The 24061-nt window shown below is 41.3% G+C and overlaps 1 protein-coding gene across 1 annotated transcript in view; it reads left to right on the plus strand.

The window, feature by feature from the left end:
• The window catches only part of shank2b (SH3 and multiple ankyrin repeat domains 2b), a 165093-nt gene that overhangs the window by 125373 nt on the left and 15659 nt on the right, over nucleotides 1-24061 (plus strand). Inside the window, exons 17-24 of the mRNA XM_066700555.1 lie at nucleotides 13565-13700; nucleotides 14270-14350; nucleotides 14693-14701; nucleotides 16694-16717; nucleotides 18860-18919; nucleotides 19190-19320; nucleotides 20183-20294; nucleotides 21295-23701. Of these exons, the coding sequence (XP_066556652.1) occupies nucleotides 13565-13700; nucleotides 14270-14350; nucleotides 14693-14701; nucleotides 16694-16717; nucleotides 18860-18919; nucleotides 19190-19320; nucleotides 20183-20294; nucleotides 21295-23701 (2960 nt within the window). The remainder of the gene's footprint in view (nucleotides 1-13564; nucleotides 13701-14269; nucleotides 14351-14692; nucleotides 14702-16693; nucleotides 16718-18859; nucleotides 18920-19189; nucleotides 19321-20182; nucleotides 20295-21294; nucleotides 23702-24061) is intronic.

A 24061-nucleotide genomic window follows, 5' to 3' on the forward strand; every position in this document is an offset into this window, starting at 1 on the left:
AACAGCTGGACTGATCTGCTTATTCCCACGGCACCGGAATTTCAAACACATTTCCCAGGATTTATAAAGAGCGTGGGAATCATACCTGGAGTTGAGAACCGCCGTCTGCCGAGTAACATTTGGTTAAACGTTGAAGTCGCAGTGAAGCAATGAGCCAGGAAAGCCTTCATGATTTATCTGAATAGTCTTTGGTCCCTAATATGACTGTCATGTTGTACGGGGCACGAGGGAATAGTATTTTCACACATCCATGCTTTGCTTCCAATGTCTTATTTAGCTGCTTCTTAGGGTTTAAAGAGGAATTTGCATTTATTTTGTCCTTACTGCTTTCCTGATTTGGTACAAATTATAACTTTGCAGTACTCAGAAAACTCCCTGTTTTTAAATTAAACAATACATTCTAACAATAGTATGAGAGCCCATTTAAACCCCCAAAAATATATTTTATAATAAAGTGCTGCTTTTCTGTGGGAATTCATCTCTAATTATGATGGAGGAAGACACAAATTTGTATTTTTACACTAAATGACTCTTAGTTTATTTTGATAAGGTTGCCCATTTCTTATAATGTTCTTTCAGCTGCCAATAATCTATAGTAAATGAAGCGGATATTTTATTTTAAGATGTCTTACCATATATTGTTTATTCTTGAGTTGCCATCTGCATGTTGGGAAATGGAAATGGATTTTGTGAAATTCATTACGTGACGTTACATAACCATGAGCTGACAATATGCTGAAATATGTAGAGTAAATTACATAATCGCACCCTGTCAATGTCCCTCCGTACCCCGAGGAGGCGGCGCAGAACAGCTGATCGTGCAGCATCTTTTGTGTGTGTGTGTGGTCGTAGCATGAGCCTGACGGGGCTGGCTCTACAAAGGGCACAGATCATCAAAAGACAGGCCTTGGCTTCGTCTCGCTGGATCGCTCTCATTTCTGAGATTTAAATTCAGACACTGAGAATACAAGTCTTTCAGGTTCAATAGGGCAGGCATCTCAGAGAGCGCGGACATCTTCGTCCTCTGTCAGCCCGGCAGAGAGTGACACGGACCTCTGCATTCATCAGAGACAAGGCAATCCTAATAATACACGTTAAACATATCAGTTTGCTAAGAGAATATGGCCTCCCGGTTTGAGAGAATCGCAAAGCTGAACCTTTGACCATGAATCAGCTGTTTTATCACGTTTCCTATCAGCAGATCAGCCTGGAAAATAAAAGATACAGAAATACAAAGAGCATTAATACATACCTGGGACCTGATGAGGGTTGTGGGAATATTGCAAACCCTGAAAAGGCTTGTCAGCATAATAGCATAAAAGGCTCCCAATGGGTAAAATAATACCACAGTCTCAGGATTGCTTTAATTTGTTTCTAATTATACGTAAAGCATTAGCACGGAGGGAGAACTGACGGCCGTTTTGTGCTCTGCCTAATCAATTTTAAGGTCAGCCCATTTTGGAGCATTAAAAAAAGGAATCAAAATCATTATTCTTAAATGCAGCTTTCAAACTGTTATTACTAATAGAACGCTGGGAGGAAAAGTTTGTTTAATAATTGATTTTCAGAAGCGCGAGGCAGAGACAGCGGTGTCGAAAAGGCAAGAGGGAAATCAGATTTCAGCAAGCCGATCCGCTGTGAACCCGTATCTCATCTCTAACTTTCTGCAAATGTGTCCTTCTTTTTTATAGACTTCATGGACAGTATAGGGGGAATATTATTTCAGGAACTCTCCATTATTCAGTCTCTACGATGCCCATGTCCCAGTATATCTACATCCCACTAACTGAATGCCCAGGATACAGGATTACAATTTGAGAGTAAAATGTAAGCCAAGTTTACACTGTTCTGCACAACATGATGAAGTGGTAGATAAAAATGGAGAAAGATTGAGGGTCTGAACAAAACTGGATTCTTTGCCAACTATAGCTGTGCCAAAATCAGCAGCTTTCTCTTAGGATGAGGGAGAAGTTGAACTGGAGGTTAAAACAGAACAAGTACAGCAATTTAACAACCTCAAATTAACTTCTCGCAAGGTGATGACTGGTCCATTGTTATTGAGGTATTTGTCTTTATAAAACTGACTTATGCCTCCCACCATATAATTGGCTTCCCAAAAGCTTTTACAGAGTCGCAAACCCAAAGTTTGGGGATTGGTTCCTTTCACTGTTATTTAAAAGGCCAGATGATGTTTCCCTGTCCTTCATTCATCGATTGAACCCTTACCCTTGATATAGGAACAAATACCAAAAGAACTGTTAATCAATGCTTGCGTGACCATGAGGACCTTCCTTAGTCGGTCCAAAACCTTGACCTAAAACCCATTTAGTCATATTGAAATGTGCTAGAATCCCATACACACAATTTGGTATCGTATACAACGATGTAGTCCTGCATGTACTACAGTCATTACTTTCCATAACATTTTTTAGCACAGGAGCCTACATACATTTTCTAATAATATTTCCTATTAATTATATTACGGTGACATTTTTACTTGCTTGTGTATTTGTTTGCCGTCACAAGGTCTTTGCAAGCTTACGTCTTAAAAAGTATTTGTGAGAGCATATGATAGTGAATTAAATTAGAGTTCTGCATCAGAGTTATTTTTAAATGTATCTTGTGGACTGATATAGTTTCTGTCCAGTCAGTTACCTATTTCCTTCCGTTTATCAAAATCTCTGACGTGTGTGTAGTATTTTGGCTCAGTTCAGATCGGCTGCTTTTCTCATTAGTCCAGCTAAAACTGCAGCAGCTTGGGCCAAATTAGAGCAGATGTAATTAAATCAACTGACATCAGATTGACTATGTCTCCTTTGTTAATTTCGTTTATTGCATATCTGCGACCGTCAGCGAGGACGGAGCTCCCAGTCACAGAGAAGTATAACGCTGCTGTTTATACAATAGAAAATTAAATCATGAAGCCATTCCTGAAGAAAGGGCAACAGAGATTCGGAGTGACGCTTCGGTGCCCGATTTCACGTCGGTCAGGAATGAGTTGTAGGTAGATTTGCACGGCTCTTCTAGGTCAATAAATTATGTGCTTCTAAAACGTTTTTAAGCTCAGTTGGTTGCAATTCATCTGTTTACCGCTTGCTTCCACATTAATGCTATTATTAGCACAGCTTTCTTTTCTTTTCATCTTGAGAGCGAATGAAGTGGAATTTTACTGCATATAAACTGCAAACTCAAGTTCTGTGATTCCCGTGAACCTCCAGCGTCAGTCAGGCCGTCTGAGAATGAGTCCTGACTCGAGTCTAATCGTGTCCCAAGGAGCAATGGAATAATAAAGATATCCTGATTGACTGTTATACAGATTGAATTAGTAGAGATAAATGGGGATTTCTGAAAGTTGTATGAATGCGTGATGTCTGAGGCAAAACCTTGTGAAGCATACCCTGTTTCATTGGATGTTTTTTTTATAATAATAAAAAGGTCACGATGCAGCCAGCCATAACATTTGACCTCTGAGGCTAAGAAGACAACAGTGCAAATAGCTCAATTTGAAACGGTTGTTGAATCATTTGTTTCCACGCACAATTGTTTGCAATACTAGGTGGTGGTAAATTGACTTAAATGTTGAATATAAAAATGTTCACTAGTGTTTTTTTACACAGAGGGATAACCCTGCATGAGGTTTGAAAAGGCCAGTTATTCACTTCTCCTGGTGTTACCAGAAGTTGCAGCTCTGGTGTTGCTTGAGATGGAGGTGTGGGGTAGGGTTGTGGTTCTGGCTATTGCAAGGGTTAATTTATTATTTACGCTCATGGAAAACGGCGAACCTGAACTCTGTGCAGCTTCATTTTATGTACGATGTTACTTTCCTCTTCTTATAAATGTAACTGCTGTAACATACAGGTGTGTAGTTTTGCTATAAGCGGGTGTGTCAAATTTTGGATTTAATCTGGCCCTAGATTTAAACGAAGAACCCAAGTTTTATCTAGGTTTAGGGATACAGGAACGCTACACATCGTTTCATATTTTGGATATTTAATTTTCTATTCATGAATTTGAAGTACAAAAGCTTCATCGGTGTCGTTCACGAGAGCACGTGTGACTTCATGACACCAGGCTAAAGCCGTGACTCATCGATATCGTACTCAAGATGCAACAAACAACATGTTCTGCTGTGTCATCCTTCTGTGTCTTTCTAGGTACCTAATTTCTTTATGCTATAGGTCAGCAAATGTTTGCAGAACTTTATCTTTCAGAACTGCTTTCACAAAATAAAACTGACTCATAAATAGATTAAATCAATCATTTTAACACGGTTACTTAACAGAATGATGTCCCATAGCGATCGCTATCAGAAAGCATTTCCCAGTGAGTCATATGACAATGAAGGTACAATGGGTGATTATATGATCTGAGATGTTTTGAGTTGCCAGTGTAGCTGCGCCAGCCTAGGGGTCGTTGTTTCCATGCTGCTGGTGTGCATTGCAAGAGTCCAGGCAGGAAAACTTTACAGAGAATCTCTGAATCCATACGAGATGAGAGATGGGTCAATACTTTAGAATTCAAGAAGATTCAGAAGGAATCCACAACTGAAATCCCCATCGATCTTCCAAATAAACTTGAGAACTAGGTTGGTTTGCGTGACAGTATTCAGTAAAATGAAACCATCCCCCTTCAGATAAAGCAGAACGCAGCCCCTGCCAATGCAGAATACCTGCATCTGTATTCAGGGCTGATCTGGGAGAAGGCCCCAGTCCAGTGCTGGTTCACACCCGGAGCCTCTGCGCTGATCGAACCATTTTTAAAGTTTCCGCTTACAGCCAGGGTAGTCATGGTAACCGAGCAATATAAAAGGAAGAAGAAAGACTCCTGAAATATGTATTTTACAAATCTATCTTATAGTTTCAGAGATAAGGATTCTATTCATGATGATGATTGGTATTACATTAAGTAAATATTACATGTAAAATATGAATAAAGCATCTGTTGATGTTACCATGTTATTGTCGATAGTCAATGCCCAAGACATCATAATTGTATTCTGTAAAATTACTGGTGTAGAAGAGACGCATCTCACAAATGATGATGTTTTTATTCTGCTTAAATAAGGGCCTTGGGTTTGTGTAGGCCTTTCAGAACATGGCTGTGCAATGTGTGCGAGAAATAAATAATACGTGTGTATCTCCTTTCCTCAAAGCGATGTACCTTTGATACAAGCAGTGCAACGTACACAGGCACTGCCTGATAATATGGAAATAGTGTGAGCTCATGCTTATAGTAAACTGATGTCTTCAGACCCTTTAGTCATTCACATTATAACTGCTGTGTTGAAAACATAAGTATCATATGCTATGGTAGTTTAATGTATAGTGCCAAGTGATTTCACAGTAAAAACAATAATAGATCATTTTAAACACTGGGGTTTTTCATTCAATGTATTTATGTTTTTATCATTCGAAAAACAAAAAATTACAATTACAGTCATTTGATGGGAATATATTAGGAAACCATGTCTAATGCATACTGTAACCATGTTCATTGAGTGTATCCTGGGAATGTTCTTATCCGTGTGTTTTTCTTTTTTCTTCATGTGCTGTTTTCCTTTGGGGAAAAACTAGCTCAAAGTGATGTGTCCATTTTTCACTTCAGGAGCGTCAATGAAAACAGTGAGAGCTGCTTGTTTTCCACAAAGGCCCCGGTCAGAGCCCAGTACAAGTGAATGTCTGATGTTTGTAGCCCAGGCTGGCCAGATCCGGAAGCCCATTGGTTGACATCCATGGGAAAATCAGGATGAGAGTAGAGACAGTTGACCAAAGAAAAGACATGCATTGCTCTGCTGTTCACCTCTTCTTTCTCAGAAGGGACACGACCACAATGTAGAGAGATGGATGGACAAAGAAAACTTTAAAAGAAACGCTTGAAGCTTTAAAAAAAAAATGAAGACGAAATCCCTGCAGGTCAATGAAGTTCTTTCATTTAATCGAATTAATCCTTAATTGACGCTTTGAGATGGAATATATTTACTGTGTTCTGAGGCCGGAAACCACCAGCTTTGTCAGGGCTAGTGTGCGTGTTACACAAAGGCTGTGTATAATGCATTTGTGATTCATAATGCATTTTCTTACGCAACGATCATCTGCTATGCATGGATGTGGCTTGGAGACTTTCAGACCCACTGCATGTGGCGACTGCATTGGGACCTCACTGGTGCTGGAAGAACTAATGTTTTGGTGAGACAGTCTGCGTCAGCCACAACTACACTGAAACTGCAGCAGGGTCTCTCACCTTGGCTGTTGTACTCGTGTTTGTATACATGCCCCTGTTATGGTAAAAGTCACTCCCACCACATGTCGCAGCTCAGATGCTCAGAGGAGTGTCCATGACAGTCTCAATCCACACACAGTGCACTGTCTCTGTGTTGGTCTTTATGAATCTGGGCTTAAGTAGGCCTACACTACAGTATGACAAGGTATCCATCCATCAAGGATTTCCAGGAGTTTTGAAAATGTAAGGTCGTTTTGATATCGATAACAGACTCCGTATTTGCAGTATTTCGTGATTGTGTTGCTAACATAGAATTGGGTTGAAGTTCATAGTTTTTGTAGTTTTTTTGCAGGAAATTGAAATTGATGGTAAAAATAAAACAAATAATAAGACAAAAAAAACTAAGTAGTAGTGAATTATATGGAAGCAAACTCTGATTTAGGTGACAGGAGACCCCACCGCTTTACGGTTTCCACTGGAGCTGAAAGTTGCATCTCTGGTAGTTCGACATCTGAGACTTTACTCATAGCAGGGATGTAAGCCTAGGGCAGGCTCTTGCAATCCCTGAGCTTACACCACAATATGGTGAGTGGGAAACTTATTAATGATGGCAGATTAGTCTACCATAATGGTATCCACATGGTATATATTAGAGCTGAACTATCCAGTTTTGAAAAGCAGATGATATCAAAATCTCTAAACACACAGACGATCCCTCATTTGGTTTATTACATCTCTACTCAATCGCATTGGCAGTTGCCTTTCGCCCCACATAACGTGAATAATTTAACTGTGACTGATACTGTAATTCCTCTGGTTATGACATCATCCATCAAGTGAGACACCGCTGGCAACAGGAAGGATATGAACATCTCAGTGTGCCATTGGTGTCCCGGTGTGATGATTGTAAGCAGTCATGAAATAACCTTCTAGCACTGATCCGAGGAAACAAATCATTCTCTCCATTCTGTTAAATGTTATGCATCTGTAGTGTGCAAGCTCTGTATGATTAAATATGCCTTAAAGTATTTTCTTGTCTTTCCCCCGATTCTCATTCCTCACATAAATAAAAGACCCCTGTATGTCAGATTTGTGCCTCTTAAAGACGGTGAGTTAGGACAGTCTCGATGGTGTGGCCCAGCAATAGCAGCCTGTGTTAGATTACATACGCAGTTGCCAGTTTGAGCCGGCATGTTCCTGCTTTTCTACATTGTCATGCGATGCTCATCTGACATCAGCTTTCTTGGCTGTTTCCTAGGCTACGGAGACTTGTTCATGTAACCTTTCTCTCAATTAAAGGCGTACTGTATTTTTGATTTCCCTCACATGTCCCACTACCCGGCGCTGTGTTGTATGAAGTCTTTTCTTGTTACACCAGCCCTCTCTCCTCGGTGGCTCCTTTTGTAGCTCAAGGGGTACAGATTATTTAACACAGAGCCGTTCACAGAGCTCAGCTATATGCGTTTCGTAATACATTTGAACTGCCTGTGGGGAACGTTTAATTTTACCCAGTTTTAAATCCGTCAATCAGCTTTTGTGTCGGCTGAAGTTCTAAAGTGTACGGAGTAATTGAGAGAGATTGTGCCCTCGGTGAGCAGAAATGGCAGATTTAATCTTTTGTTTAAACAACACGATCATTATGTGAATAACCTGAGCCAAGTGTGTATTTTGTGCAAAGGTTTGAGTTGTGAAATAGTTTTTGAACTGTGTGGTTGTTCCCTGACTATTTTTATCCTTTCTTTTCTCCTGGTGGTGATAGGTTAGGCGAAATAGCTTTTGTTATGTTTGGTTTTTCCCCTAAACGCTGGTTTTAAAACTCACCCCGTGTTCACTCATCGGTGGTGGAGTGGTTTGCTCTTCTCCAGAGAGAGGGAAACCAATCCTTATTGACACCCCTGCAAAATTGAGCTTGAGTTGATCTTTTCTGTTGTCTGAAAGGTGAATGCTATCAAGTGAACATCATGTGGGTTGAGCGCACTGCAGCTGCAACAAGACCTTTATATTTCTAAAACACAGTTCCCTTCTATTCCAGACATCACACCCCAGAGGTTTCCCAAGCTATCGGAGGGACGGTTTGGATCGGCACCAATAGAAATGTGAAAAGCCTTGCCCTTCAGACTTACTTAATTCTATTCATTGTCAGCACACGGGCACCAAAGCAACAGAAAAGCACAAAATATCTTTATATGTTCAGTATGTGACTGTGATGTGTTAACAATGCATTATCCAAGAGTTATTATAGCAGTGTGAACATCTTTCAAAGCAATGATAGTTTGCAAAGCTGTGTGTAATGTTTGTAACTACACATTGATTTATTTGATGAATGGCCCTGCCGTGTGGGCTTCAACCACACAATAACATGTGGTGAACAATTATAAAATCATCTCCCAGCTTCACAATTAAATCAGGTTATGGAGTAATTCGTCTTCTTTGGCCACTACCAAAAAACTCCCAAAATGAAGATTCCTGCGCAGGCAGAGAGGGGATGTTTGGTTTCAGGAGACGTCTCGGCTATTATTTTATTATCGATACAGACTCTACTGTAATGTCTGTTTAATATTGTCCGCTTTTTGTTCCGCCTCCAAAATATTAAATATTTTCTGAATGTGGTTTTGGTTGTTTTAATAGCAATCATTATTTTGGGCTGTAGCTTCTCTTATAAATAAAGGATTGCTGTGACATATATCAGGATTAATAAAACACAATGTTACCAATTCAGAAACTGAATGAAAAATAAACAATATTCATTTCATAGTGCAAAAAATAACTTTCATGGCATCATTAATCATAACAAAAAGCTTTTGCTACAGCACAGCCATGCTTCGATGTAGAGTTCTCTTATCTGAGAGATTCTTCACCCATAGCAATTTTTTTTCTGAGGGAAACCATTTAAGCAGCACGCTTTCTTATCGCTTGTGTGAGTTCTTGGGCTGACAGACAACACTTGGCACTAAGTTCGGTTTATCGCACAACTAGTTACTCAGCCTGTTATAGGAGCAGTCGTTGATAAGAATATCTGTAATATGAGGCTTCGTTTCCTTCTTGTAGTGCATGTACTAAAAGAATACTGATATGAACTGAAAGCCAGCAGTTGTGTGGCTGCACAGGTGTGCGTAGGTATAGGGACACGTCAGCGTCGCCATTCACGGGCGGGAAAATGTTATCATCTCGAAACAGCGGTAGAAGTGTGCCGTCTGACAGATGAACGTGCTGGAAACTCGTCCACATTTTAGTTTTTGAATATGTAAAATGATTCTGCTATTTTAAATATTTATCTAAAGTGTATTTTTTTTTAATATTCTATCCGTCATTTTATTTTTGCGTTGTTGTGTTACCCGTGTGCGCTGTTTCGCTGTAATTTTCATTATGAATAAATATTGGAGGACAGCAGCTACGTTCTGAAATGTACAACTATACAGAGTTACAAAGCTTGTTTTTCATTTTTAAGCACAATTTTTTATGTGAGTAACACAATGCTTGGTGGGTATCTCTTCTGCAGATATAGGCTTTGTGTTCCAGCCTATTAAAATGCACCCTATGGATTGGACCACCCCTTAAATATGGCCGCCACCAGCTTCCGCCCTTCAATAAGCCTGTCGTAGTGCATTTGAATGACTTGGAACACAGCCATTGTTGTCATGTGTGGGCAGCACCTACACTGAATACTGAGCTCTGATTGGGCAGTTTGCAAGCGCTCTGCTTTAAGTGGAAGCTGTGAAAAATGTGGGCTACCTAAAGTTGTGGTTTGCTGCCATAGTTTACCTTTTGATGGCCCTTTGGACTACCACAAATAGTAGTGATCTGTCCACCTGTCTTTTTAAAAACAAAACTATACAAATATATATACTTAGAATGTCTGGATGGAATGGGTTTCAATTAGAACTTCCACTTTTATTTTTAAATGCCAGTGTCTTTCATATTTTGTCATTTTGTTTTATATTTTTAATTTTCTAAATGATAGTCTGAGATTTTCATCAATATACTGTAGCAATAGTGGAAATGTCATTGTTACATACTCCCTGGGAGAAGTGTGAGAATTAATCGGAACGTAACTACATTACTGTAGATGCACACTGTTTCCCCGGTATCTAAGTACAGATGTTGCTAGTGAAGGACTGTGATACAGGGTCTGCTCTCTCAATGGCCTTCAGCCTTCCTCCGCCAGCGCTGGCTGGATCTCTCACACAATGCACCACACACACATCTTGTCACTGCATTATCACAACCTTCAACTATCTCTAGGCCGACACTGCCAGTGGAAGAGGGGTGTGAATCAGATTAAATAAGTTATCTCTAAGATCTGCCTACAAGGTAACAGCAGTGGGAAGTGATTTTACCACATATGCACAATGGAAGCGTCCCTGTTTTACCGGTTTATCGTCATTTCATGAATATGAATTGATTATACCAATATTATCCCATTTGCTCCTTTGTTCTGCCTTGAGGTCTTGACCTGTAAATGGCTGCTGCACCTGTTTTTCCTCGGGGCTCAGAGCCTGCACTTAGTCCAGGGATACTGTGTCTGGTGCCTGTTTTTCTGTATTTTGTTACCGAATAAACATCTTATTGATTCATCACCACCCTGTGAATTCCTTGCGCTCCCGTAAGGTGTTTTTATTAAATCGTACTGAAGCCACTAGTGAAATATATCATTAGGACTGAATTATGTTTAAAGCATACAAGCCAGATATTATTTTTTCTTGTTTTAGTAGAGGGCAAGCTTTAGTTTGAATGGTTTCTTGTCCATGTAAGTACTATTCTTATGCTACACCGATTTCAAGAATTCTTCATAATTTGATTTACTGAAGGTATCCCAACTGAGGCTTTTCTGTTGAGGTTTCAGTCTCCTCAGACGAGCCTATCATGTACGTGTAATTATTGTACGTGTAACAAACAGGTTGTTGTTTTTTGCTGAAATAGGTTTGCATATCAATGTCCTATACTGTGTTATAATCAATATTTAGAAACACCCTTAATGAACAGAAACATGCATACATATGTGTATTGTTTGTACATATTGTAAAAACCTAGCCCAATTCCTTGAGCTAAGATATTGAGGTATCACAATTAGCAGATACAAAAAATCTACAACAGTTAACAGTGCATGTCAGAGCACAAACCAAGCTATGAAGTCCAAGGAATTGTCTATAGACCGCTGAAACAGGATTGTATCGAGGCACAGATCTGGGGAAGGGTACAGAAAAATTTCTGCAGCATTGAAGGTCCCAATGAGCACAATGGCCTCCATCATCCGTAAATGGAAGAAGTTTGGAACCACCAGGACTCTTCCTAGAGCTGGCCGCCCGGCCAAACTGAGCGATCGGGAGAGAAGGGCCTTAGTCAGGGAGGTGACCAAGAACCCGATGGTCACTCTGACAGAGCCCCAGCGTGTCTCTGTGGAGAGCGGAGAACCTTCCAGAAGAACAACCATCTCTGCAGCACTCCACCAATCAGGCCTGTATGGTAGAGTGGCCAGACAGAAGCCACTCCTCAGTAAAAGGCACATGACAGCCTGCCTGGAGTTTGCCAAAAGGCACCTGAAGGACTCTCAGACCATGAGAAACAAAATTCTCTGGTCTGATGAAACAAAGATTGAACTCTTTGGCCTGAATGGTAAGCGTCATATCTGGAGGAAACCAGGCACCACTCATCACCTGGCCAATACCATCCCTACAGTGAAGCATGGTGGTGGCAGCATCATGCTGTGGGGATGTTTTTCAGCGTCAGGAACTGGGAGACTAGTCAGGATCAAGAGAAAGATGAATGCAGCAATGTACAGAGACATCCTTGATGAAAACCTGCTCCAGAGCACTCTGGACCTCAGACTGGGGCGAAGGTTCATCTTCCAACAGGACAACGACCCTAAGCACACAGCCAAGATAACAAAGGAGTGGCTACAGGACAACTCTGTGAATGTCCTTGAGTGGCTCAGCCAGAGCCCAGACTTGAACCCAATTTGAACATCTCTGGAGAGATCTGAAAATGGCTGTGCACTGACGCTCCCCATCCAACCTGATGGAGCTTGAGAAGTCCTGCAAAGAAGAATGGGAGAAACTGCCCAAAAATAGGTGTGCCAAGCTTGTAGCATCATACTCCAAAAGACTTGAGGCTGTAATTGGTGCCAAAGGTGCTTCAACAAAGTATTGAGCAAAGGCTGTGATACTTCTGTACATGTGCTTTTTTATTTTTTATTTTTAATACATTTGCAAAGATTTCAAACAATCTTCTTTCACGTTGTCATTATGGGGTATTGTTTGTAGAATTTGGGGGAAAATAATGAATTTAATCCATTTTGGAATAAGGCTGTAACATAACAAAATGTGGAAAAAGTGAAGCGCTGTGAATACTTTCCGGATGCACTGTATGCCTTAATTTGAAACTCTATGAAATAGATTACTTGAGGAATGGTATCACACAGAGTTTCTATTCTATGTAGGAAGGTTGTTATTTTTGTAAGGGGACTGTGACAGTAATATGATATTTTGGACAACAAAGGGAGGTATTGATACTGGAGGTATTTGTTATTTAGAGATGAATAACATTGTGTATTTGTTAGGATAGGATATCGCAATAGTTATTAAAGGCCCAGAATCACTGATGGGTTGACTGTCCCAGGCAGGGGTGGTGGAGAAACACTGCATAAGCAAAAAAAAATAATGTAGCATTAGATGTTTCTTAGTGCAAGGAGTGAACTTGAGTACAGAAACTGTTTGGAGGAAGAAGAACGTGTCAGAAATGAGAGAGAGTAGCTTTACCTGCATGTTATCTGGGATTATGTGATGGAGTTTATTGTTAGAAACCATGCCTGTCCTTTCAGAAGTGAAACTTTTGGTGGATTCATTAAAATACAAAGTCTTTTTAAGTTTAGTTTTGTTTTTGTTGTGCATTTGTTTAATATTAACAATGGGAGTCTTATATTTGAGGAAGGATTCAAATTTACTGCAAGGTAAAATAAAGCACCAATAGGCAAGTTGATGCAAGTGCTTGGCTAGTCAGTATATTTGACCCAGAAAATCTTGAAAAATACAATAATTTAAAATGTTAATTTCTGGGACTACCTCTGACTTTATGAGACATTTAACTTTATTAGATGAAGATTAAGCCGATTAGAACTTGGACTTTAAAAAACAAGACTTTACATATAATGTATTTGGGGGATAATAACTGGAAGGAATCTGTCAACCTGCTATTTGATACACTTTTTTAAATGTATTGAACCTTTTCCCACCAGATAAATATAATAACAGGAGTAGGAAAACTTGAAATATATATGGTTTTGTTTTTAGCTTCTCTTAAATTTGCTGGAGAGTCTTTGGTTACCAACCTTGTATGTTTTAAATTTCAGGTTAACACTGATAATGTAGTAAAAGTCGGCCACAGGCAAGTTGTCAACATGATTCGGCAGGGGGGCAATCATCTGGTTCTCAAGGTGGTGACGGTCAGCAGGAATATGGATCCGGACGACACCGCTCGAAAGAAAGGTAAGCACTTTCTTTGTTGCTGTTTGTCTTTTTATTTTTAAACAAACATAAATATCTCTGACTGTCATCTGTAATGTCTGTTCCTTGAAGCTTAACTTGTCTTTAAACCAAGAGAGGGTGGGGGGAGAAAAAGCATCAAAAATAAAAATACTGTCTCTACATCCCATATATCGGAGGATTTCTCCAGATTGGGAGAGAGAGATTCTGATATGGGTGGGGGTCACAATTAAAATCACATGTTTGGTCCTCAGTCCTGCCATGAAAACATCACATGTATAAATATACTAAAGCAATGACAAACAAACAAAGAAACCCACACTATCGTAGCGGGAATGTGTTTCTAGTATTTGAGCTTCAGAGGGGGATTAAAGGAGCACAAGACTCAAATTGGAGGTGTGTGCCTTTGAATACAAAGACCCTGGCTGCCACCTGAAGAATATCACACGGCCGAGGGGGCATGTTACTGTGAATCGACAGTGAAAGCAGGACATGGTGAGAGTAGGTAACAGGATGCAATGATCTTTCCTCATCCAATAAAATCATGATTTCCCACCTCCCCCTTGTTCCAGCACCGCCACCGCCAAAGCGGGCTCCGACGACAGCGCTCACCTTGCGTTCGAAGTCCATGACCTCGGAGCTCGAGGAGCTAGGTAAGCAAGGCTCTGTTGACAGAAACAAATCTGATCCAGCGGCCGTGGTCGAGATGAAAGAGCAGAACCGACTGTAGCATTTATGTAACGGCCGTGCAGAGGGAGGGTGTGTAGAACCGGTGAGTCACAGCAGAGTGCATGCAATGCATGTTGGGGCACCCTCATACAATCCTGGTGATGGTGTGTTTTTTCTGAGAAAGGACAATAGCCTTTATATGTTGAGTGCTGCTACACTTTTAATTGTTGCATCTCTATTCATTAATGAAAAATAACCATAAAAAATACTTTTTTACTTTTCTAATTCTGTTTTTTTTATATTTGCATTTTTCTCTGCCACATCAGTGGATAAAGGTAAGCAACATGATTTTCTTTCTGAACCTCTGCAGCTTTAAGAGAGGTAGAGACTTTGACTAACAGCAGACTTGTCTAATATGTCATTATACTGTTGCATGTAGACAGATTTCTAAAAATAACTGGTGGCAGTATAAAGCTTTCTTTTCTGGGAATGGGTTTTAAATAAACCTCATGAGAAAACGGACAGAAATGGCCATCGCGGGCTTTAAATTTGAATGCCTGGTGGCTTTATGGTGCCAGTAACCACTGTAATAATTCCCAGTCTCTTTGCATCTGACATGAGGAAATTAAGCATAACACGCTAACACAGGGACAATTGTGAACAACACGGGTTTGGGAGTGATAATTAACAATAATTAAAATCTGGATACGTGACCAGTTGTGGCCTGTTTTCAAAGCAGTTACTCGCTACATTGTTACTTGTAGTTACTTTCTGTGTAACTTTTGTCGATGCATTTATTGCTGTGCTGGCTGTTGTGATGTTTTTTTGTTTTTTGCCCAATCTTCTCAAAACACAGTACAGTATCATCACGTTGACCTAATGCCAAGGCTGAAATTGATGTTTATCTTTTATAACCAAATTACACTGTACTTGATGCCCACTTTTCTGATACACGAGGATACATGGCTTGTAATTCAATTTAGGTCTATTAGATTTTGTGGTAATAACTCTTCAGATAAGAAATATAATCTCTGACTCTGAGGCTCTTCTGCTGTTGATGTTTTTTTAAACTCATTGGCAAGATGACAATATAACCCGGGTGCACCTTTGCATCAGCACAATTCACACAGAAGCACAACTCAAGGGAGACTGTAAAACAAGATGTCGTTACAAGATCCTATATTGCTGTTCTTTACATTTCTGTGCTGAGTTGGCAACTTTATGTTTAAGATGCTAAGCAGAAACTTTTCCATTGTTTGCTTGCTTATTCATTCATTCATTCATTTATGTGTGTAATATTAAAATAAATGCAGAATTGCTTATATCACAATGCACTCACATAGGACTACATTGATGCTACGTGTATTTCCCCCAAAATTGTTTTTAACAAATGTTTTTCACTTACAGCCACATGTAGAGACCAAAAAATAAATAAATTGCTATTTGTATCCATTAGATGTTTGTCTTCTAATTTTTTACTGCTGTATTTGTTTGTCAAACATGTATAAATTGGTTTAGTTGACACTACAGTGTAACTCTTTTTGAATGTGTCTGATGATCTGGGACAGAGTTGTCATCTGACAACAGAGTGAACTGCAAGCCTCAGACAGACACGTTTTACTCCCCCAGGATATTTAGACCAATAATAATAATAATTCTGGCCAGTATTGATTTTATCTAGTTATCTTTTTTATGTTTTTTTTAGGCTTGCATTCACTAACATCTTGGGGGGGCTGTCATTTATTTTGTAAAGTACAAATACTACAAATGATAATGTAGATTGTGCCGGGATTGTAATGTGAACAGGGTAGTAAATGTGATTGATTATGAAAAATAAAGCTATAAAATTTAATTGATGCGAACGACACACTCTTGAAGGATCACTCTTGGAACTTGTGTTACATTTAAGCCAGTCGCTAAAAATTGTCATTTAGAAGATTTATAATAATTTTATCATTAGTGGATTATTTGAAAGACACTATATGCTGTTCAGCCTCACTGTCACTGGCTAACTGGAAAATTTAATGTCCGCGATGGAAAGGATGATATTGAACCGCTTTTTGTAGATTAATTTTCTCCTTATTTCCCAAGGGTTTTAAAGCCACCATGTTGGTGTTTTTGTTGTTGTTCTTTGGGTTTTATTCCCTTATTTACTGTTTAGTTTCATACAAATGTAACCCTGTCTGCCAGTATTCAGCGGCTACCTGATTCATTCATTCCTTCATATTATACAAATGTAACCAAACCAATAAGATAACCCCAATTCCCTATCAGTCTCATGCTTTCTCAGGATCAGAATTACAGCCTCTTCCCTTTTTATTTTCAAGCCACCATGAGGAAAAAGAAGGGTGGTAAGTTTAATAAGCATGTTTTATACAACTTCACATTGGCATTGTATCCTAGACTTACATGTTTCAGCAATTTTCTTTCTGAAATTATTATAGTTTACACAGCATTGATCAATTAAAACTTCTGTAATGTCTTAGCTTTAAAATGTCTTCTGTTTGTGCAATATCTTGTTTTCTATTTGTTTAACCAAAAATTACCTTCCATCATTTGCATGATAGTTATTTAACAATACTGGCATAACTTCATTAGAAAATGGGGGGAGATTCGAAGACATCAAATAATTAAATTAAAATAACTGCTAGTCTTAAATGTCCTAAAGAACAATGCCTTCCATAATGTCATTCTGACCTAGATTGAGCAATATTGCAACATGTGCTAAGGATTTATCTGCTTAATAATATATATTTTATTTATTAATTTACTAATAATTAATAGTAATTATGGAAAGGTAGTTTAATAATAGAACTAACAAGGCAAGGCTTGTGTAGTATGACAAAAACATGAGCACACAAGAGCACATTGGAGGGTTAATTGTGTTTACAAGATTACAAAGCTATTTTCAGAAATAATGGCTAATAAAGAATTGCACAAATGTATAACAAATGTGTATTTTCAGGCACTGTTAATTTAAAAAGGGATAAATTGTGCTTTCTTTAAAGACATAACAATATCTGGGCCCACTTGAGAAGACATTGACTCAGTTAGATCCAAGATGTTGCTATGGTAATAGTGCTGTATTTGTTTAATATAGAAACATTCCACCTGGAAAGCAAAATCTAAGCCACATTTTTAAGTATTATTCTGTTTGCTACTGCACAAATAAGGCCGTTGGTTTTTGCGAAGGAGACGTGCCATTACACTTCACAGAGTCAGTGAGCAGTGATGCTCGTTTATGCACTTAGTTTATAAGGGAATCTGAAATCATTAATCATGCGACGCAAAATGGAGGTCGTGTTAGATCTGTGACGTTGATCATTTTGATTGAGTATACAGACCCAGTGGAAATGTGGGGAATGGCTGAGCTCGGTTAGGGTTTGGCCTTGGGGGCAAAATGAACAGGAGTGACTTTTGGTTAATGCCCCTTCTGTCTGGTTTAAATTCCAGATTTTCATTTCAAAGGATATGTTATGTCTCTTCGGCGTATGATAATCAGAGCCTTCCTAAAATTCACGACAGTCCTGTTATACAGCTGGACAAACACTTGAACATAAAATGTGAGCACATGGAAGCACTGAGTGCATCGAGAAGCACATTGAGCATGACACATTATACAATGCCTACATTCAACCACTCCTACCAGCAACGTGTCATTAGGAGTTGAGTAGTGTGCATGTAGTATGCACATGTAGCTACCTCCAATACATATGTCAGTGTATTATCTGAAGTGGGATAGCTGAAATACTTGCATGTGGTAAAACATACTCGTAATAAACGTTTATATACATGCATATAATGCTGTGCACTCTTAAAACATGTCAGAATCAGTGTCTGCTCCATGCATTGGCCCACTGAATGTTAGGCTGCAGCGAGATACGTATCTGTCACCTGTTTGTAGTGCCATCGAGGGCCTGCTCATGAAGGCCTTTTATAGAAGAGATTTCACAACAGTTGTGGATCTATAGTGGAGAGGGAGGGCGGGGATGGGGGTGCAGTGATATTCATGAGTACCTCATTCTACGTTAATATTACACATTTCCTGTCTTTCCCATTTTTTAGTTCAATTAAGAACAGAAAGCATACATACAGACATAGATGTGTGTGTGTGTTTGTATTCTATTGTCACTGAATAAGGTGTCATCTTCATACCAAACTAGCGACTTTAATTTGCTAGAATCCAAAAACACCAATTTGTGTTCACCAGAGCTTTATGGGGTCCCTCGATTTCCTTACCAGTTTGGGTCAAGCTCACTGAGGCCCAGTATTGTGTTAAGTGACTGTAAACATGGTGTGCAGGTGTTTGCTCAGTTCATCATCTTTCTAGACTATTCCTCCCCCCCCACCCAGTGCATCTCCACGTGTTTAATATAACTGTCCAGAATAGTTTTGAAAACGTAACACATATAGGGATGCCATGAAGCGTTTTCCTTTAATGCCTGACAGAAAACTTTGAAGGTACTGAACTCCTTTTCTTCGTTTTTGTGTAGATGCTCAGCCTTCAAATATTGAGGGTCTGAAGAAGAGGATTGTTTTTCAAGTCACACTAAGTAATCATCAAATGCATGGTGGCTTTCCAACAATGCAAGCATGTTGTGCAGCGGCAGCGGCAGCAGCAAAAAGAGAATTAAAAAATAAAGAGCTTGCACGGCTTTTACGTTGAGAAATGTCAGTTTTTCTTTCTTTCTGTTTTGTTTTTTGTTCTTAATCTGCATTTTGGAAAGGATCCTTTTTCCTTGGCTTGATGGTTCATTGACATAATTTGTGAACGATCCCAAGCGCGTACTCAAAACGGATGTGTGTGTGTGTGTGTTTTCCAGATAAAGTTGACGAAATCATGCCATCCCAGAAACCCAGCCGAAGCGGAGACAACGTGTCTGTGGACATGAGAGTGGCCACTATAAAACAACGGCCCTCCAGTAGGTGTTTCACAGCTTCAACGGACATGAATGTAAGTGACCTTTTGGGGTTTAGGCGCTTTCTTGGCTGCATGTTTATCTTTGATAACATGTGTTACATGTTGCTCTGCATGGGATGCATGTGAGATTCATTATTTTCTGCAGCTTGCCTCCTCCGAAACAAGCTGGCTGTCTTTGGCTCCTGCTGTCGCTCGTTGTTTGTGATGGATTGAATTGCTGGCTGCAAATTTACTTGTTGTGTGAAAACTTAATGAATTATTATTTTTATAAAAATAAACTGACCTTGTTTATTTGTTTTTAAACTGATGTTCAGAGTCAAACTGAGGAGGTGTTTTCCACTCGTTGGGATCTGATTGTTTCAGTGGCACAGCCACATATCTTAAATTCTGTCCAGATGCTCCAGAAACCAGAACATTTGTTTTCAGCTGTTTTATAATGCTGTTTTATATCTTATGTGAAAGACTGAATCCGTAAGACTTGTGAAATATTCTTCTGTTTGAGAACTGCAATGTTAAAATATGTATATGTATATAATTAAACCTTATATAATAAATACAATTAATAGCAAGCTGACATCCCTTAACCGACCTGCTCGTACACGATGCTGAAACATAAATAATTGTACTCTCTTTTTTTTCTCCTTTACTTTTTCCCCTGGCCCAATACTCACTGCCTTTACTTTACCTTTAAACTTTGGTATAATATTTATAATACCCTCAACTACAATCCCCGAGCAAAACCGTATTCTGACTAAAGGCGTTTGGATCTCTCCTCCATGTCTATGCAATGAGGTCATCTGGGAAGTTCACTTCAGAAGAGATTGCAGCTTGATGCCACAGTCCTGTTCGCCTCGCGTCTCTCACTGAAACCCACTCTCCCCTCCTCTGTCTGCAGTCCATGTATGATCGACAGAGCGTCCCGGTGATGCCTCCCACCGTCCCGGGCAGCCCCAGGAGTGCCTACCTGGGCGTACCGCGGGGCACCATGCGCCGGCAAAAGTCCATAGGTAACCTCTCTGCATTTTCACTTAGAGAAGATGTTAACAGTATTTAATGCCGATCATGTTTTACAAGGACAAACCTGCGTACGGTGGTGATTTGTATTATACCTTACATTTCTCATGGGTTGATCGATCGACTAAACATCACTCCCTTTAAACGTTGGTCAGAAATTAAATGCCGTTGTGTCCGGCCCCTGAGTTGGACAGTTTGAGTTCAATAGATTTGGCCTTTTAGTCAGCTGCAGCTGTTAAGCATATTTTATGACTAATAATTAATGCTTTGATCGACAGGGAATTTTTACATTTTCCTTGTATTGCTTGTTATGGAAGAAATGGTTTTATTACAGCTGCCAGAGGCTTTTTTTATGCGTTCTGGCACTGAATCGCAGCTTGTGGCTAACTGGTTAAACCTACAGTAAGAAGTGAGAAAGCATTTCTTCTCCCTCTGAGGAGACTGCTGCTGTGTACATGTTTTTTTCATTTTTTTTATCGCTGGTTTCATAACATCCGCATACAATTATTCATATCTGTTGCGAAGCTGATATGTTGATACTAAGATCATAGAAAACAAACCCATGTCTGTATTCAGAGATTTCTGCCTATAAGCTTGAAAAATGTATCTGATTATGTTAATGTTGTTGACCAGAACATCATATTTGTGTTAATTAATTAATGGAACAATCTACTTATATACGTATACATCCTTTTTTTTTTTTTTACTAAAATTGTAACTTTTTTACAAGCAAAACCAGTATGATCATCTATTAATGAATTTGTACTTTTTACTATGAGCGAAGGCACATTTAAACTAATAATGCATATGCATAATAATTATAGATCTGTTAGTTTGTTGCCCAATTTCATCTTTATTTAAATGTATTGAAAAGTTAAGAGGTTGGAGTTGGCTTACTTAAAAAAAAAGTATCCGGATGTCTTTCCAGAATAGACATTGTTTTGTTGTGGGCATTTTGAAGCAGATGCGTAACATCTTGCTTTCCTTTCCCAGGGATAACGGAAGAGGAAAAGCAGTTCCTGACTCCTCCGCTGCTGAAGTTTACCAGGAGCCTCTCGATGCCGGACACCTCTGAGGATATCCCCCCCCCACCGGCCACTTCGCCCCCTTCTCCCCCGTACAACACCCCCAAATCCCCCACCGCCAGAGGCTACGGCACCATCCGCCCCAGCTTCACCCCCAACTCCGCGTCCAAGGGCCCCGCTTCCAACCGGGCGGACGCCGTCGGCACCATCCGGAGGGACAAGGGCCTATACTTCCGTCAGGACTCGGAACACTACGACGCCGAGGACGCATACAAGCAGAACGCCTCGGCCCAGCAGAACTTCAGGAACCGGAGGGGACAGATGCCGGAGAACCCATATTCGGAAGTGGGAAAGATGGGGAACAAGGCCGTCTACGTGCCCGCCAAACCGGCCCGGAGGAAGGGGATGCTGGTCAAGCAGTCCAACGTGGAGGACAGCCCCGAAAAGACGTGCTCCATCCCCATCCCCACCATCATTGTGAAGGAGCCTTCAACCAGCAGCAGTGGGAAGAGCAGCCAAGGGAGCAGCATGGAGATCGACACCCAGATGACCGAGCAGCCCGGGCAGCTGCGGCCCGAGGACAACCTGAACTTCAGCAGCCCCTTCGCTGCGGCCATCGCCGGAGCTGTAAGGGACAGGGAGAAGAGGCTGGAGGCGCGCCGCAACTCCCCAGCCTTCTTGTCCACCGACCTGGGCGATGAGGACATCGGGCCGACCCCCGCACCGCGGCTCCGGCACTCCAAGTCCATCGACGAGGGGATGTTCAGCAACGACGAACGGTTGCGGAACCTCATGGCCCCTTCCCTCCTTCCGCTCCCCCGAGGGAGCGTCACCGCATTCAGCAGCCCCGAGCCCAGCCATCCCAGGGAGCCCGGCAACACCAGGACAGCTAACCCTCCTAAAGCCGAGAGTCCGGAGAACAGCGCGGTAGCAAACAAGAACTACAGCTCGAATGGAGCAAATTACGTGCATCCCGTGACGGGGAAGCTACTGGATCCCAATTCCCCGCTGGCCCTTGCCCTGGCCGCACGAGACAGAGCCATGAAGGAGCAGACGCAGCCGCCCCCGGCCAAGAACGAGCCTGCGAAAGCCGACCTCAACAAGCCACTGTTCATCGACACCAAGCTGAGGCCCAACATAGAGACCACCTTCCCTGTGACAGCCACCATGAGCCGGTCCGGCCCGCGGGGGGGGCTGCGGCGGCAGGAGACCGAGGCCAAGTACGACATGGAGCCCGTGAAGGAGGACAAGAAGCCGGAGGAGAAGAAGAACATGTTGATCAACATCGTAGATACCTCACAGCAGAAATCGGCTGGGCTGCTGATGGTCCACACCATGGATGGAGCGAAATCCGAGGAGAACAGCCTGTCGGAGAATGAGAGGGAGGAGGCCGTGACTCCTGACAGCACTCCAGCAGAGCTGCGGGACCCCAACCAGCCCGCCCCGGAGACTAATCCGCCGGTCGCGAACCCTCAGCCTGCTGTTACACCCGGCAAAACCATCATCACCATTAGTTCGGTGGACGAGCCCGTGGTGCTGCCCTTCCGAATCCCCCCTCCCCCCTTGGCTTCTGTGGACATCGATGAGGAATTCGTCTTCACGGAGCCCCTGCCGCCCCCGCTGGAGTTTGCCAACAGTTTCGACATCCCAGAGGACCAAGCAGGAGCACTGGCTGAACTACTAAAACAGAGGAAAAATGGGGCAGGTGGCACCACGTTGGCACCGTTTAACCCCCATGTGGTGGCAGCGGCGGCCGCGGTGGCGGCAGCGGCAGCAGGGAACACGTTAGAAAACAAAAAACCCATCGGCGTCTCGAACTGCATGCCCCCTGCCTTCGTGCCGCCCCCCGAGAACTTCGACAACATCACCGACTCTGGGATAGAGGAGGTGGACAGCCGGAGCAGCAGCGACCATCACTTGGAAACAACCAGCACTATCTCAACAGTGTCCAGCATCTCCACCTTGTCCTCCGAGGGCGGGGAGAACCTGGACACCTGTACTGTCTATGCAGATGGGCAAGCATTTCTGGTTGACAAGCCTCCTGTACCGCCGAAACCAAAAATGAAGCCCATCATTAACAAAAGCAATGCACTTTACAAGGACGCCCTGATCGAAGAGAACACGGACATTTTTGCGATCCCGCCCCCCGCCCCGCCTCCACCCCCAGGGGCTGCCCAGTCGGATCCGCCTAAAACCCCCACGCAAAGGACCTCAAAGCTCTGGGGCGACCCGCCAGAGGTTAAAAGTCCACCCACCCCAGACCCCAAGGCCAATGTGATTAGTGAACTGAACTCAATCTTGCAGCAAATGAACAGGACCAAGCCTGGAGATACTTTGGATTCTCCCACCGGGTCAAGAACAAACTTTGGATCAAGGTAATGACACACCTATCTTATAGTTCTGTCGCTTTTTATCACGGCTCCTTCCTTTCCGATGGCATGTTTTCAAACCTTAGATTACAATACACAATAGAGATCATGCTGTTATATATTAAAGATTTCAAAGTCATGAAAGTAAATGCATAAATTTGGATATACTGCAATACTATTTTTACTATAATTATATAATTATTATAATTTAAGAGGACATTAGAACAGTCTAAACAATTATACAATACAGGAATTTGACAATAGCCATGAATTCATTTAATTATGAGCAGTTATTTATACCCAAACAGACACCTATTCAAATCTCCCCAGTTATCGACAGCTGTGGAATTTAAAAACAATATACCT

This window comes from Amia ocellicauda, chromosome 4 (assembly GCF_036373705.1).
Source record: "Amia ocellicauda isolate fAmiCal2 chromosome 4, fAmiCal2.hap1, whole genome shotgun sequence".
NCBI classification, from domain to species: Eukaryota; Metazoa; Chordata; class Actinopteri; order Amiiformes; family Amiidae; genus Amia; species Amia ocellicauda.